The sequence below is a fragment of the Hypanus sabinus genome, chromosome 13, assembly GCF_030144855.1.
Source record: "Hypanus sabinus isolate sHypSab1 chromosome 13, sHypSab1.hap1, whole genome shotgun sequence".
NCBI classification, from domain to species: domain Eukaryota; kingdom Metazoa; phylum Chordata; class Chondrichthyes; order Myliobatiformes; family Dasyatidae; genus Hypanus; species Hypanus sabinus.
Window position 1 is genome coordinate 104,759,280 of NC_082718.1, and position 14,845 is coordinate 104,774,124.

General features: G+C 39.0%; 1 protein-coding gene across 2 annotated transcripts in view; it reads right to left on the reverse strand.

Moving 5' to 3' along the window:
• Window positions 1-1,516: 1,516 nt before the first annotated feature.
• slc35e4 (solute carrier family 35 member E4) overlaps window positions 1,517-14,845 on the reverse strand; it is a 29,478-nt gene continuing 16,149 nt past the window's right edge. For both annotated transcript variants that reach the window (XM_059988325.1, XM_059988324.1), the window contains 3 exons: window positions 14,210-14,303; window positions 11,469-12,448; window positions 1,517-3,569 (listed from right to left, as the gene is read on the reverse strand). In XM_059988325.1, the coding sequence (XP_059844308.1) occupies window positions 3,133-3,569; window positions 11,469-12,066 (1,035 nt within the window). In that variant the 5' untranslated portion in view covers window positions 12,067-12,448; window positions 14,210-14,303 and the 3' untranslated portion in view covers window positions 1,517-3,132. The remainder of the gene's footprint in view (window positions 3,570-11,468; window positions 12,449-14,209; window positions 14,304-14,845) is intronic.

Consider the following 14,845-nt stretch of genomic DNA (forward strand, 5'->3'; position numbering starts at 1 on the left):
AAACCCATGGTTGATGAAGGCCAGTACACCATATGCCTTCCTAACCACAGTCGACCTGTGTAGCAGCTTTGAATCCTATAGACCCGGACGCCAAGATCACTCTGATGCTCCACACTGCCAAGGGTCTTGCTATTAATACTATATTCTGCCATCATATTTGACCTACCAAAATGAACCACCTCACACTCATCTGCCACTTCTCAGCCCAGTTTTGGATCCTATCGATGTCCCACTGTAACCTCTGACAGCCCTCCACACTATCCACAACACCCCCAACCTTTGTGTCTTCAGCAAATTTCCTAACCCATCCCTCCACTTCCTCATCCAGGTCACTTATAAAAATCATGAAGAGAAGGGGTCCAAGAACAGATCCCTGAGGCACACCACTGGTCACTGATCTCCATGCAAAATATGACCCGTCTACAACCACTCTTTGCCTTCTGTGGGCAAGCCAGTTCTAGATCATGGGACAATTTACAATGACCAATTAACCTACTAACCAGTACATCTTTGGACTGTGAGAGGAAACCGAAGCACCCAGAGAAAACTCATGAATTCCATGGGGTGAATGTACAGACTCTTTACAGGTGTTAGAATTGAACTCCAAAACTCGGATGCCCTGAGCTGTAATAGTGTTGTGTTAACTTCTATGTTACCATGGCACCCTATAAGGGAGATCAGTGCAGTTCTGAGAAATGATCTTAGCTTGATGGAATGCTTATATCATTGTCCAACCTCTTCTTAAAAACATCTACAACATTTACTTAACTACTCTCTGTAATGATGAGTTCTACACTTTCACTGCTCAGGGAAAATAAGCTTCTTCTGAGTTGCTGATTGTACCTTTTAGTGATAATTATACGCATGATTTCAAGTTATAAACATAAGGGATTCTGCAGATGCTGGAAATTCAGAGCAACACATACGAAATGCTGGAGGAACTTTCCTGCTGATTTCCTCCAACATTTTGTATGATGTTGAGTTATATTCTTTTCGATGTTGAAGAATTCTCTGCACCAATATATTGAAGCACTTTATAATTTTAAGAGACCTTCATTGCGTCACAACTGAGATTTCTCTTCTCAGCCAAAAATAAAGCCAGTCTGGTCATCCTTTCTTGATGTGCATATTCCAGCATTTCTGTTGTTAACATTGTAAATCTTCTCTGGACCCACTCTAATTCCTCTATACGTTTTGTAATATGGCAACCAGGTGTGTTTGTGGCACAAGATGTAACCAAGTTGATTTAGCAGAACTTTCTTAACTTACCTTTGGAAATAAATTTAAAAACTTCACCATTTTTGAATGGCCTTGTGAACCTGGACAATAAGAAATAGAATCAATCCCAGGTAGACTTGTACCTTCCAAGTAATACATCACCTTGTTATGCTTTGTATCATTTATCCATATTGCACTTACTTTGCCAATTATATGTCCATTGTTTAAGGCTATTAATCAGTCTTGTTCATAATGTTGGTTTAAACAGGACACATCAGAATCCAAAATGTGAGCCAATTAACAATACAACATATCCATGTAAGTACAGTAAGTACTTGTTTTAGTGAAATAGCAGAACAAAATGTCAGTGCTAGATTGCAAGTTCACTCTGATGAATTCTCATCTATCCAGTTTTATTAAGCTCTTCAATGATATCAGCTGGGATTCTGTAGTTGTACTCCACTTCTGAGTCATTACATACTCTGAACAGATTACATAGAACAAGACTTTAAGGTTTGATCTTGTTTTCCCACTTGGTATTAGGACTTGACTCTATTTAATACATTAGGGATTCAAGGGATTGTTTATTCTCTATTCCTACTTACACTCATGTAGTTAATGGAGATGTGGCTTCTTCAATTTCTGCAGCCCATGTTTTAAAATAACTCCCTGAATGGAGTTCAAATTCCTTATACGATAGGAGGCCATTTGTCCCTTTGAATGTATGTCAGTTTCTAAAACAATCCCATTCCACACTTATTTCTCTGCTACCATTCTCTCTCACATGCTCAGGTGTCCCCATTGATTGTCATGCCATCAGCCCAGCAGGCTGCACATCTTCAGGATTGGGAGGAAACTGGAGCATCTGGAGGAAACTACACAGTCACAGGGAGAAGATGCAAACATCACACAGACCACGCTGGTGGTCAAGAGCTAATCTTGGCCAAAAGAGCCATGAGGCAGCAGCACTACCTGCTGCACCACTACTTTAAGGGGTTTTGACCACTTATTCTCAAGTCATGATGGTGCAAGACACAGATGTAAAGATGTACTTAGAGCAGTCTTTGTGTTTAATAGGGTAAAGAGTGGAAGTCTGAGAAGTGCTGCTGAAGATTCCATACAACATAGGAGCAGAATTAGGCCATTTGGTCCATTGAGTCTGCTCTTCCATTTAGTCATGGCTGATTCATTACTTCTCATCTCCATTCTCTTGACTTCGCCCCGTAACTTATGACACCCTTAATAATCAAGAAGTTATGAACCTCCACTTGAAATATACCCAATGACTTGGCCTCCACAGTCGTCTGTGGTGATGAATTCACCATCCTCTGGCTAAAGAAATTCATCCTTATCTCTGTTCTGAAGTGATGTCCTTAGAGAATTTCTGCGTGCAATTTCTGATGGCACACCTCACAACTATGGCAGGTTGGCTTGGTAAAGTGTATCAAGACTCACTGGTCTGCTGTTAACAACTATCCTGCTATGGCTTCATTCTTATCCAAAGCCAGCAGCTGTAAAATGATGTTTTTATTGGATATGAAATAGGGCACTGTGATCCTGCTGATCAGAAATTCTAACAGCTTAAAGCTGGAAAGAAGCAGAAGAGCAATTTAAAATGGGTGTGCAATGTGCAATATAATATTGTTAGTTTTTCCCAATAACATGAAAAATCTTTACAATAAAAACTGAGCTATTTAATAACCTTTTCTGGAACCTATAAGATGAAATAAATACAATTCCAGTCACAGACTTATCATACCATTAAAGAGAACAAAATATTGAGTAAACCATTCTTAAATAAGGCAATGTGCTTTACTTTAATATCTTTAGCATTTTGTCTGCCTGCAGTTTGGCACAATTTAATCCTATTGAATTATGAATGTATTTTTCCTTGCCTATATACAAGGCTTTCTTTCAGTCAGTTTTTAAACGCTCTTGCTCTTGATGCTTGCTTCTTGAATTTAAATAGTCCGCTATTAAGTCCGAGTTCTGATACATCAGTGCTCCCGTTAGTGTAAGCCCGATACCAGCGTAGCTTAACACAGTCATCTCGCTGCCAAAGAGGACCTGTGAAATGACGAGGTTTCCAACCATGTTGAGATTTCCCACAACATGCAGAGTGACAGCAGAGGTAAGTGTGGTGACACAGAAGCTTGCCAAGTTGTACAGTACAGAACCCAGGCAGCTAAGAAGAATAAAAATCCAAAGTCTGTTGTCATACTTAATGGACGGCTCCCATACAGTGCCGCTTTCCAGCAGAAACGCAGCTGAAATAAGAATACAGAAGCTTGGTATGGACATCAAGTAGAGCAGAATGATGGAGTTGATCTTTTCTTCCTGAAGCAGAATACCTTAAAAAGAAAGATGGCAATGAGTACTGTAATATTAGGCTTTGTGTTGAATAAATGATTGAAAACAAAAAGAATATTACATGAAAACATTAGAATACTACATATAGAGGCATGGGCAAAACTAAGGTGTGGAATAGAATTAGGAGTTAGAAATAAATACAGGCAGAATGAAAGAAACAGAGGAACCAGCAAAAAAAGACGGTTATAAGTGTTATTTAAAACTAACTTTTGTAGCATTTTCAGAACTCTACTATTAAACCAACTTTCAATCTCATTTCAAATGCATTTGAACAGTTTCAAAAGTGTGATTCCAAAAGATGAAAAGATTCCAATTTAAACAACTTAAATCCAACAGTGGTTTTTTATTAAGTAATATTTCCATAGTAACCAATGCAACATATTAGATGTTACTCAGCCGCATGTTTCCTCAAACTATATAAAACGTACATGGAAAAGTCACTATCTCTATACTCAACACACCTAACTTTGCAGCACAACTATGAAATATTTTATTCAATACTATAAACATAACACTGCATTGTGCAGTTATATAGAGGCTGGGATCCTGCCCAAACCACCAACAATATAATTTTATACAAAACTCTTTTTAAAAAAAATACTGTGTCTCCAAACTGTGAATCATCCTGAATAATATTCACCAGTGATGAAACTGACTCAACAATTTAAAAAGCAGCCTTTGGAAAGAATGTTTTGGAAATAGGCTGAGGTTATGTTGGTTAACTGTTACCAACTGAATTTGGGGCTCAATTTATAACAGCTACTCTCCCTGTTCTTCATTAGTCTGAGGAAATGGAGAAATTATGGAAGGCTATTGGTCTGAAAGATAACTGTTACACTGCAACAGCAATTATTTACAATGGAAGTTTAGATTACTACTTTACCTAAATGTTGCTTTATGCCTGATGAAGAATGATCTCTGGATAATCTCTTTCAATCAAAGATGCTAAGTTCAATTCACTGGCAATCTCTCCAAGGTATTAGTGGCAACCATGTAATAATTTTTAAAATAAATGACATTGCTCTCAGGTGATCATCCGCACTTATGAAAATAAAAAGTGATTTGTTTTAAAAAATGTGCAAATGAGTGTGCTCTAAATATATCTGCTCCATATCAAATCTCTGCATCAGTTTCAGTATTGCCTTGGGGAAAGTGACCTTCAGATAACACAGAATAAAAGTCTATGCAAGGCTGGTAAAACTGCAGAAGCCCAGGGTCTAACACATGTTAAACGGGTCAAGAAAGAAATATATAACCAAGTAGTCACTGCAGACTCTGTATGTGCACCCAGATCTTCACGGTGTTAACTATCAACATTCTGTTCTGAGGAGAAATGGACTGATATAGCAGTGGTCACAGTATTTCAAAATCAGATGCAATATTACTGAGCAAATATGAGGAAATCTGCAGATGCTGGAAATTCAAACAACACACACAAAATGCTGGTGGAACACAACAGGCCAGGCAGCATCTATAAGGAGAAGCACTGTCGATGTTTCAGGCCGAGACCCTTCGTCAGAACTAGGCATATTACTGTACTTTTTTAACATTTCCAATATGTTACTCTCCATCTTTTAGAAGATAATTACGTTTTGCTATATATTTTACCACAATCCAGAATTTGTTGGGAAAATAATGGCAAGAATAATGTGCATGCTACCACCAGCATATAAATAATTCACCAATCTGTAGTGGGAAAGAAATAAACTGTGAATTGTAGATTGCTCCAAGTTTTTGGACAATTTGCACTTAGTATCATTTATTTATTATTTTTTTTTGGGTTGGCACAATTTGTCTTCTTTTGCACATTGGTTTGTCAATCTTTGCATGTAATTTTTCATTGATTCTATTGAATTTCTTTGTTCTACTGTGAATGCAAGAAAATGAATCTCAGGGTAATGTATGGTAACATAGATGTACTTTGACAATAAACTTGCTTTCAATTCTTAAACTTAAAACTTCCAGTTTCCAGAAACTGTTGTGTTTGTACTATAAAGCAATTACATGTGCGATAAGCTGATAATACTGATAATGAGATACATGTTATACAAAGTCGCTCAAACTTCCTTGCTTTGAAGGGAGATAAATGAAAGTGACATTCATTTAATGTAAAATTTTTATTGAATGCCAAGTGTTGCTTAATAGCAATTATATCAGTTCAATGGATCCAAATGTCAGGAATAGTAACCTCAAGATTATTGTTGAAACCATACCTTACTTTTACTGCAACTAAATTAAGTCCAATTAACCCTATTTCTATTAAAGTATTCCTTTTATCCTCTGACCAATGAATAAGGATAACAGGGTGACTCAGGATAATTCAGGCGACACAGGGTTATTTGTTCCTAAGAAGAAAGAAGCATTGTAAAGAAACGATGAGGCAACTGCGGTTGACAAGGGAAATCAAAGGCAGCAGAAGAGAGGATATACAACATTCCAGGAAACAAAAGGATTAGGATGCTTTTAAAAGCAATAGAAGGCAACTAAAAAGCAATAAGGGAAGAAAAGATGAAATATGCAGGTAACCTAGCAAATAATATAAAAGAGGATATCAAAAGTTTTTCAGATATATAAAGAGTAAAAGGGAAGCAAGATTGGACATTGGACTACTGAAAGATGGCACTGGAGATGTTGTAATGGGGAACTAAGAAATGGTGCGCCAACTAAGTATTTTGCATCAGTTTTCACTGTGGAATATACTAGTGACATGCCAGAAATTCAAGAGTCAGCGGGTAGCAGTGAGTGTAGTCACTTCTATTAAGGAGAGAGTGTTCAGAAAGCTGAAAGTTCTGAAGGTAAAAAAGTCAGATGGACTATGCCCCAGGGTTCTGAAAGAGGAAGTTGAGGGGATTGTAGTGGCATTAGTATTAAGCTGTCAAGAATCACTAGTCAAGAACGGAAAATTGCAAATGTCATTACACTCTAAGAAAAGAGGGGTGCAAAAGACAAAATCATAGGCAGGTTAGCCTGACTTCAGTGGTTGGTAAGATTTTAGAATTCTTTTTTATGGTGAGGTATTAGTGTGCTTGGAAACACATGATAAAAGAGGCTGAAGTCAGGGAAGATCTTGCTGACAGGTCTGTTGGAATTATTTGAGGAAGTAACAGGGAGAGTTAAAAGATATAATTTACTTGAATTTTCAAAAGGCCTTTGACAGAGTGCTGCACATGAGGTTGCTAAACAAGATAGGAGCCCATGGTATTACAGGAAAGGTACCAGGATTGGCTGACTGGCAGAAAGCAAAGAGTGGGAATAAAGGGGGCCTTTTCCAGTTGGCTGCCTTTGACTGTTGGTGTTTTGCAGGGGCCCGTGTTTGGTTCACTACTTTACATGTTATAAGTTAATAATCTGGATGACATTAATTAATGGCTTTGTGCCCAAATTTACAGATAATACAACGGTAAGTAAAGGGGCAAGTGATTTTGAGGAAGCAGGGTATCTTCATAGGAACTTGGACGGGTTGGGAGAATGGATACAATGGCTGATGGATACAATGTAGGGAAGTGTATGCTCATGAACTTCAGTAGAAAGAATAAAGGCATTGACTATTTTCTAAATGGGGCCAAAATTCTGATATTGGAGGTGCAAAGGGACTGTAAGTACTAGCGCAGGATTCCCTAAAGGTTAAATCGGAGGTTGAGTCAGCAGTAAGGAAGGCAAGAGCACTGTTAGCATTCATTTTGAGAGGACCATAAGGAAGAATGCAATGCTGAAGATTTATAAGCCATTGGTCAGACCATATTTGGAGTATTGTGAGTAGTTTTGAACCGCTTATCTGAGGAAGGGTGTGCTGGCATTGCAGAGGGTTCAGAGAAGGCTTATGAGAATAATCCCAGTTAATGTAAGAGGAGCATTTGATGGTTCTAGCCTATACGCGCTGGAATTTAGAAAGACAAGGGGGGGTATCTTACTGAAACCACCAAATATCGAAAGGTCTGGACAGAGGAGAGGATTATTTCCAATAATGGGAGAGTCTAGGAGCAGAGGGCACAGCCTCAGAATAAAAGAATATCCATTTAAAAGTGCAACAAGTAGTAATTTCTTTAGTCAGAGGGTGTGAACCTGTGGAATTCACTGCCACAGGTAACCCTCGAGGCCAACTCATTGGGTATATTTAAAGCTGACTGTGTTAGGTTCTTGATTAGTAAGGATGTCAAAGGTAATGGGGAGAACGCAGGAGAATAGGGAATGAGGAAAAAAGAAATCAGCCATGATTGAGTGGCGGATCAGACTCGAAGGGCAATATGGCCCAATTCTGCTCCTATGTCTCATAGTTAATGAGATTAACAATGGAATTATTTTAAGTCATTAATATTTCACACTGGTAAAAGTTTCTATGGAATTATTAACAGCTGTAGATAAATAACATATGTACTCTTTATCTGAATGGAGTCAAGAACTCTGGTACCCTCCAGTGTAGTTCAGCAAGATGTGTTATAAAAGTATGTGGCTCTATATCAGATTAAAGTTTACGGTAAAGAAAAAAATCTCACTATTTATAAAATCAGACTACATGAACCTCTGGCGCCCATAACTACAAAGCAACCATTCAGTTTGTCCGTTAGTTTTCTTCATCCTGTAATTTTCTATTTTTCTTTATATTTTGTATTCAAGTCAAATTACACAAATGTCATTCTCTAATTTCAATTCTCCCCAGCAACATACTCACCTAAAATGATCTCAGATTAAGTTAGAATGAGTTCCTATTCCATTTCTATAACTTTGTATATCTTACATGCTCAAAGGTCACTCAAGTCGTTGTCTTTAATAATTCCTGTCCCACTTTACTTATCCCTCAGCAAAAGGATGATTTTCCTGCAACCCTTCCTGACAGCACCAACAGCAGCTCCTGTAGAGTGAAAAACTAATGTCTCTTACAGTTTATTTTTGTCAAAGTAGAGAACCAATGATGGAGAAAGTTTAAGTTTTATAAGTTGAACTTAGCAGAATACTATAAGATGCTCTCTTTGTTTCTTTATACAATAAATCTAGAATAGATTAGATTCAACTTTATTGTCATTGTGCCAAATGTAGATACAAAGCCAATGAACTGCAATTAGCATCTAACCAGAAGTGCAAAAGAATAGAGTTATTTACAAAATAACTGCGAATAAAAAGTGCTACAGCATACAAATATAAAAGTACTGAGACAGTACAATATGGATGCAATACTGTTTAGTGCTGTAATGTGAGGTTCAGCAGGGTCACAGCCTCAGGGAAGAAGCTCTTTCTGAGCCTGCTGATGCGGGAGCGGAGGCTCCTGCAGCGCCTACTGGATGGGAGTAAAAAGTCCATAGTTAGGGTGAGCTGAATCCTTGATAATGCTTTTTGCCCTGCCCAGGCAGTGTTTATGGTAGATGTTCTCAATGGTGGGCAATTGGGTGCCAATAATCCGCTAGGCAGTTTTCACCACCCACAAGAGTGCTTCGCAGCCCAATACAGGACAATTGCAGTACCACACTGAGATGCAGTTGGTGAGTATGCTCTCAATGGTACAGCGGTAAAAGTCCGTCAGTAACCTGGGACAGAGGTGAGCTTTCTTGATGCGCCGCAGGAAATAAAGGCGCCCTTGTGCCTTTTTGATCAGGATGGAGGAGTTCAGGGACCAGGTGAGATCATCAGAAATGTGGACACCAAGGAATGTGAAGTTTGATACACGTTCCACTACAGCTCTGTTAATACCTTAAATTGCCTAACAATTTTATGATAAATCTGTGTTTTATTCCTCCAATACAGACTACATTCCTCGAATGTCACAAGTATGTTCATACAATGGATATAAAAGACAAAGTAGTAGAAAATTTTATAATTAAAATCTGATCTTAGGTGGACTTTTCTTCCGAATGACATATTTGCTGGACCAAAGGATGATAACTGTTTGATTTTTCATTCTCTTAAGTATATTAGATTGCATTTACTGGTATGACAATATTACTCTGAAGTAATGACTTAATAGTCGTACAGCTTCAGCATGTAATTTAAATATTATAAAACATCTCTAAACTGAATAATTCTTGCTTTTGATTTTAATCCAATGATCCCTTCTATCATATTGCAACATTCAGGTATTGGGTTAGAACAGGAACCGAGTCTCTTTAACAATAATCAAACAACTGACATGCAGGTGAAGAACCATCAGCTCGTTAAGGGGTTACAGAAGAAAGCCAACCTCTGCAGATAGCTTTTTCAGAATCTGTTAGTAATTTTGAGAGAAACAGGGGAAAATAAGTCAACATTGCCATATTCATATCCTGTCATTATTGTAATGCCACATTATAGTACATTTAATAGATATTAAGCAGCAAATACAAGGGCAGAATTAATGATTTCAGCTCTTATGAGCACATTTCAGGAGCCTTCATCACAAAGTTACCAGGGACTTTATTTATATCTTTCAGCACTGGCATTCATGTACACAAGTTAAATGGAGATCAGAATCTTAAGGGCCCTGGGCCCAAAGCTGACAACAGGCCTTGCCTGCCATGATCAAGGCTCCCCAGACCCTTGGTTATTTTCATTGCATGACACACTCGTCAAAAACTCTCTGAGTACACGCACAAGTCCATCATCATGAGACAACATCATGTCAATTAGAAAGCAAATATGCCTTTCATTTAACCCTCATATTCAATGTATTTTCTGCGATGCAATGTTTTTTTCCTGTAGGAGATTCTTTGAATATGTCAGAGATAAATTTCAGGAGATCCAGAACTCCCATGCCACTTAATACCGAGGTTTGGATAAATTTCCTTTAAAATTAATTTTTAGAAGTTTTATGCTCATTAGCAGTTTTCCTCCACTAAGTCTCCAAAATTAATTTCAGGGTTACTCCAGGAGTGTTAATAGCCAATCTCATGATGGTGTTGTATTTGAATCAAATTGAATAAAAATGTCAAGTTTCATGAAGGCTATTGTTGAATCACTTAGGTTTATTACACAAAAATGTTCAAGTGGTCACTTACATTGTTGTTGTTTGTTTAAAACTAAATTTAAAATTTCCAATTACCACATAGGTATTTGGACATAATCTCTGAATTGCTGATACTGCTCCTTTGTTCACCTGAATAGCAGCTGTGTTCATATCAACTCAGAGTAAATTTCAATGATTATAATATGGAAAAATACTGGAGTTGGAAGTTGTGGGTCTAAACTGGTATTTAACAATATACAGCAACCCTAACCTTCAACCAACAGCAACAAGAATGTCAATAATTTGCCAGATAGGGCAGTAGAGAAACAAATAGATGAAGGATCTTGTCCCAAAATATTAATTGTTTATTCCTCTCCTTCAATGATAATGGTTCCACCAGCATTTTGTGTGTGTTGCTCTGGATTTTCAGAATTTACAGGATCTCTTGTGACTAATATATCACCAAAAATCAAAAAGCAAAAAAAAAAAGATGCTAGAATTTGAAAATAGTAAATACTGGAGAATTAGCAGGTCAAGGGGCATGTGTGGGGACAGAAATAAATATGTTGTCATAACTTTAACCCATTTCTCTCCCAACTGATGTTGCTTAATTGAATATTTCTAGCATTTTCTGTTTGTATTACAGGTAACTTTTCTTATGCTGACACCTCATTCCTGTGACTCACGTAACTCTATTGTTCTGCAATCACTGTGTCACAATTGGATTGACAGATGTGCTTCATGCTCTCGTCTAAACCCCACTCTGTTTATTTGTTGTTACTAATTTAAAGCTAAATTATTTTCTGGTGCCACCATTCAGTACTCATTGGCCTACATCACCTTATTTCAACATTCTTCTCAGGGCAACGGACTTAAATCAACACTCGTCTGTCATAACAACAAGCACCCGCCCACCTTACCCAGCTTAATTATAGCATTACTAATAAAATCATTGAGAAACCCAACTCACTTTGTTGGATGGATTTTACTCCTCTCAGCATGGTGGCAGCAAAAATGTAGAAGCATCCTTTGTGATCAAATTGTACCTCGCCAAGTAGACTGAATGAAGCTCCAAGACAGATGGGCATCATGGCAGTGTACTTAAGAATGTGATGTTGCTTTCCCAAGAAGAGCTTTGAGATAGCAATGGTAAAGAGAGGGGTGGTAGTGGAGATCACTTGAGCAAAGGAGACCTGCACGCAATTTAATCCCATGTTCCCAAAAGCAATGGTGGCACAGAACGTAAGACTCAGTAGAAACACCTTGACTTTAGCAGCAGTAGGAAGAAGGCTGATTTCTTTAATTTTCAGATTTACGAATCCCATTCGGATCAAAACATAGTCTATAACAATCGCCGTGAGCATGTGAAGAGCCGACAACAAGAGTGGGTAACGAAAATTATACACGGCGAAGATGCATTTGTTGAGGCTGGTTATGGTAGTTCCCGTGGCCAAAAGCACGACGACCGCAGCGAACGTGTGTAGCATCTGCCTCTTCTTTAGGGTCTCTCTGGTTGCTTTATCAGATATTGGTGGAGGGAACTCCGGGAAAACATCAGTAGTTGTCATGGTAACTCCATCTTCGGGTTAATTCCCCCCCCGTGTCCTCTAACGCTCGCCGGCGTTGTTCAGGGTGGAAACTAAACGCGGGATGGTCTGTACCTCTTGCCAGAAGTCCTGTCCATTTCAGCAGCTTGGTCCTTGCTGGTAGATCACTGCCCATTGAACATTACTTTCTTTCTGCGAATAGGCAATGGAAAAGCATAAATTATTTTGAAAGGTGGGAGAGCAGCAATTTCTGAATTCACCACGCCTTGCTGTAACTGGATGCTGTTGGTGTTTCCGATGAATCACTGTGCTTCTTGTAACGTATTTGGCTTCGCTCATGTGCGCCGTCTCCGAAATGCTTGCAGCCCTGTCTGGTCCAATGAAGTAGTGCGAGGGCAGAGCTCTGCAGGATCACAATTCAAACGTCACTTTTCCAAATTTAGTTTGATGATATTGCTCTCGTCCCCGGGGGGGTTTCTAAAATAAAACTCAAAACGCCATGCAAGCAATCATTCTTTACTAAATTAACCGCGAAAAATAACAGTACATTTATTCTTGTTTCAGAATGACGACAGTAACGCATCGGCCTCAAATTTATGACGGTGAAATATTGTAATTAATGCGCATGCAAAACGCGAGCCTTGGCTTGCAGCGCATTGTATCCTCTCACGTGATATTTACAATCCTATTTACTCCCCCCCCCCCCCCCACTTACACAGTCAAATGTTACGATACATAAGGATGCCTATCGCTAGGCAGCGTACAGCAACAGTTCAATTCTGTCAACATCAAAATTTTAACCGTCATGTTTTTCCCAAAAAGAAATTAACCCGAGGAAACTCAGACTAGAATAACAAAGTACCCGAGTCAGATGGGAAAATAATCACGATGGAAATGACTACAGTATATGGATTTTTTAAAATCAGAGATCTGTTATCTAAGGTTCAAGCTTATGAAATTAATGGCAGGTATAGGACAGATCCAGGACCCTTGACCCACTGTTTGAACTGACCATTGACTAATCCCATATTAATGTAACATTATATAAGATTTACTCCAATCATATATTAATCACGTTTTATTAAATGGCTAATACAAACAGGCATAATTTTAAGGTGATTGGGAAGAAAGATTAGGGAGGTGATAGAGATGGAATTTATTTTATACGAAGTGGTGGATGTGAGGAATGCCCTGCCATGGGCAGTGGTAGAGGCAGATACATTAGGGACATTTAAAAGATTCATAGTTAAGTATATGGATGAATAAAAAAATGGCCAGTTATGAGGGAGGGATGTGGTAGATTGACCTTAGAGTAGGTTGAAAGGTTGCCACAACTTTGTGGGCAGAAGGGCTGCACTGTTCTATGTTCTAAATCCTATCCACATTACCATCAAACTTCTACCACTCACCTACATACTAGGGGTAACTTAGAAGCCATTTAACCTAACAGTCCTCACGTCGTTTGGATGTGGGGGGGAAAGCAGACCACCCAGAGAAAACTCATGCAGTCACAGTGAGGAGATGCAAACTCCACACAGACAGCACACAAGGTCAAGATTAAAACTTGGATCTCTGGAACTGTGAGACAGTGGATCACAGCACTACAGACACCCAGATTGTTAGATATCATCTGAGCAGTGAGCAAAATGATTCATTTTTAGGTCCGCAGCTCTTTTTGTAAGGTGAAAACATTACACCACAAATCAATTTTACTTGGTTAAGAGGCAAAAAAAAAATGGATTTTAATAAAGCAGATATGAGAGGAACAAAATACTTTCAAACCAATGGAATCCGATGAGAATTGGGGATCCAGGTATACATTTCAATAAAGTATCAGGAACAGTGTACAGTAATAATTGAAAAGTGGAATGATGATTATTACTGGGAGGGGGGGGGAAGAGAGAGAGAGAGAGAGAGAGAGAGAGAGAGAGAGAGAGAGAGAGAGAGAGAGAGAGAGAGAGAGAGAGAGAGAGAGAGAGAGAGAGAGAGAGAGAGAGACCACTTCTACCTCTTCCAACGATTCTGAGTGAGGCACAGAAAGATCTGTATTTACTGACAATTTCCTTTATTTTTCAAACTAACAAATACATGAATTCATACACTAAGTACCTTGTGCGCAGACCTGCCAAGTACCCCGATAGTCAAAGAATAGCAAAGGTATTACCTGGGCGGAGGAATTTACACTGGCCTTGCTCTTTGTTCCTCGTGGTCCCGACTCACTCTCCATGTGCTTCACGCAGGGTTCTTCTCGCTTGTGTCTGTGAAGGTTATTCTTTTAAGTTACTGCCACTGGCACACACAAAACATCCACTTTTATATCCATTGCTTATCAATTCAAATGTCGCATTCCCATGTCATTGGCCTTTAACACCTGGTCATTGGCTCAGGTCCAAAGCAGCATCCATCTATTGTCCACACAAGGGACAGCTGCTGACTCATGGCTCTTTGTTCTCAGTCAGCAATGAGCTCGAATCACCTCAGGTATTCACAAGTCTGCATGTTATAGCCAGCCAAAGAACACCTCTGATGCACCATCAATAACTCTTGGAGACGTGAGGCAAGATATAGGCTTTTATTGGCTGGATGAAAGAACAAGCAGCAATTGACCACCACACGGCATCCTGGAGACTGAGGCCGGGGCGGTGTCCCCAATCGCCTTTATACCGGGGTCCATGGGAGGAGCCAAGGTCAGTGGGAGGAGCCACAGGCCGAAGTTTCTTACAAGTATATTTACAGGTTAAGTCTATCAGGTGGTCGAATCTGTCGCTGCGATCTACGTAGCACCGGCTGTGATTGCACA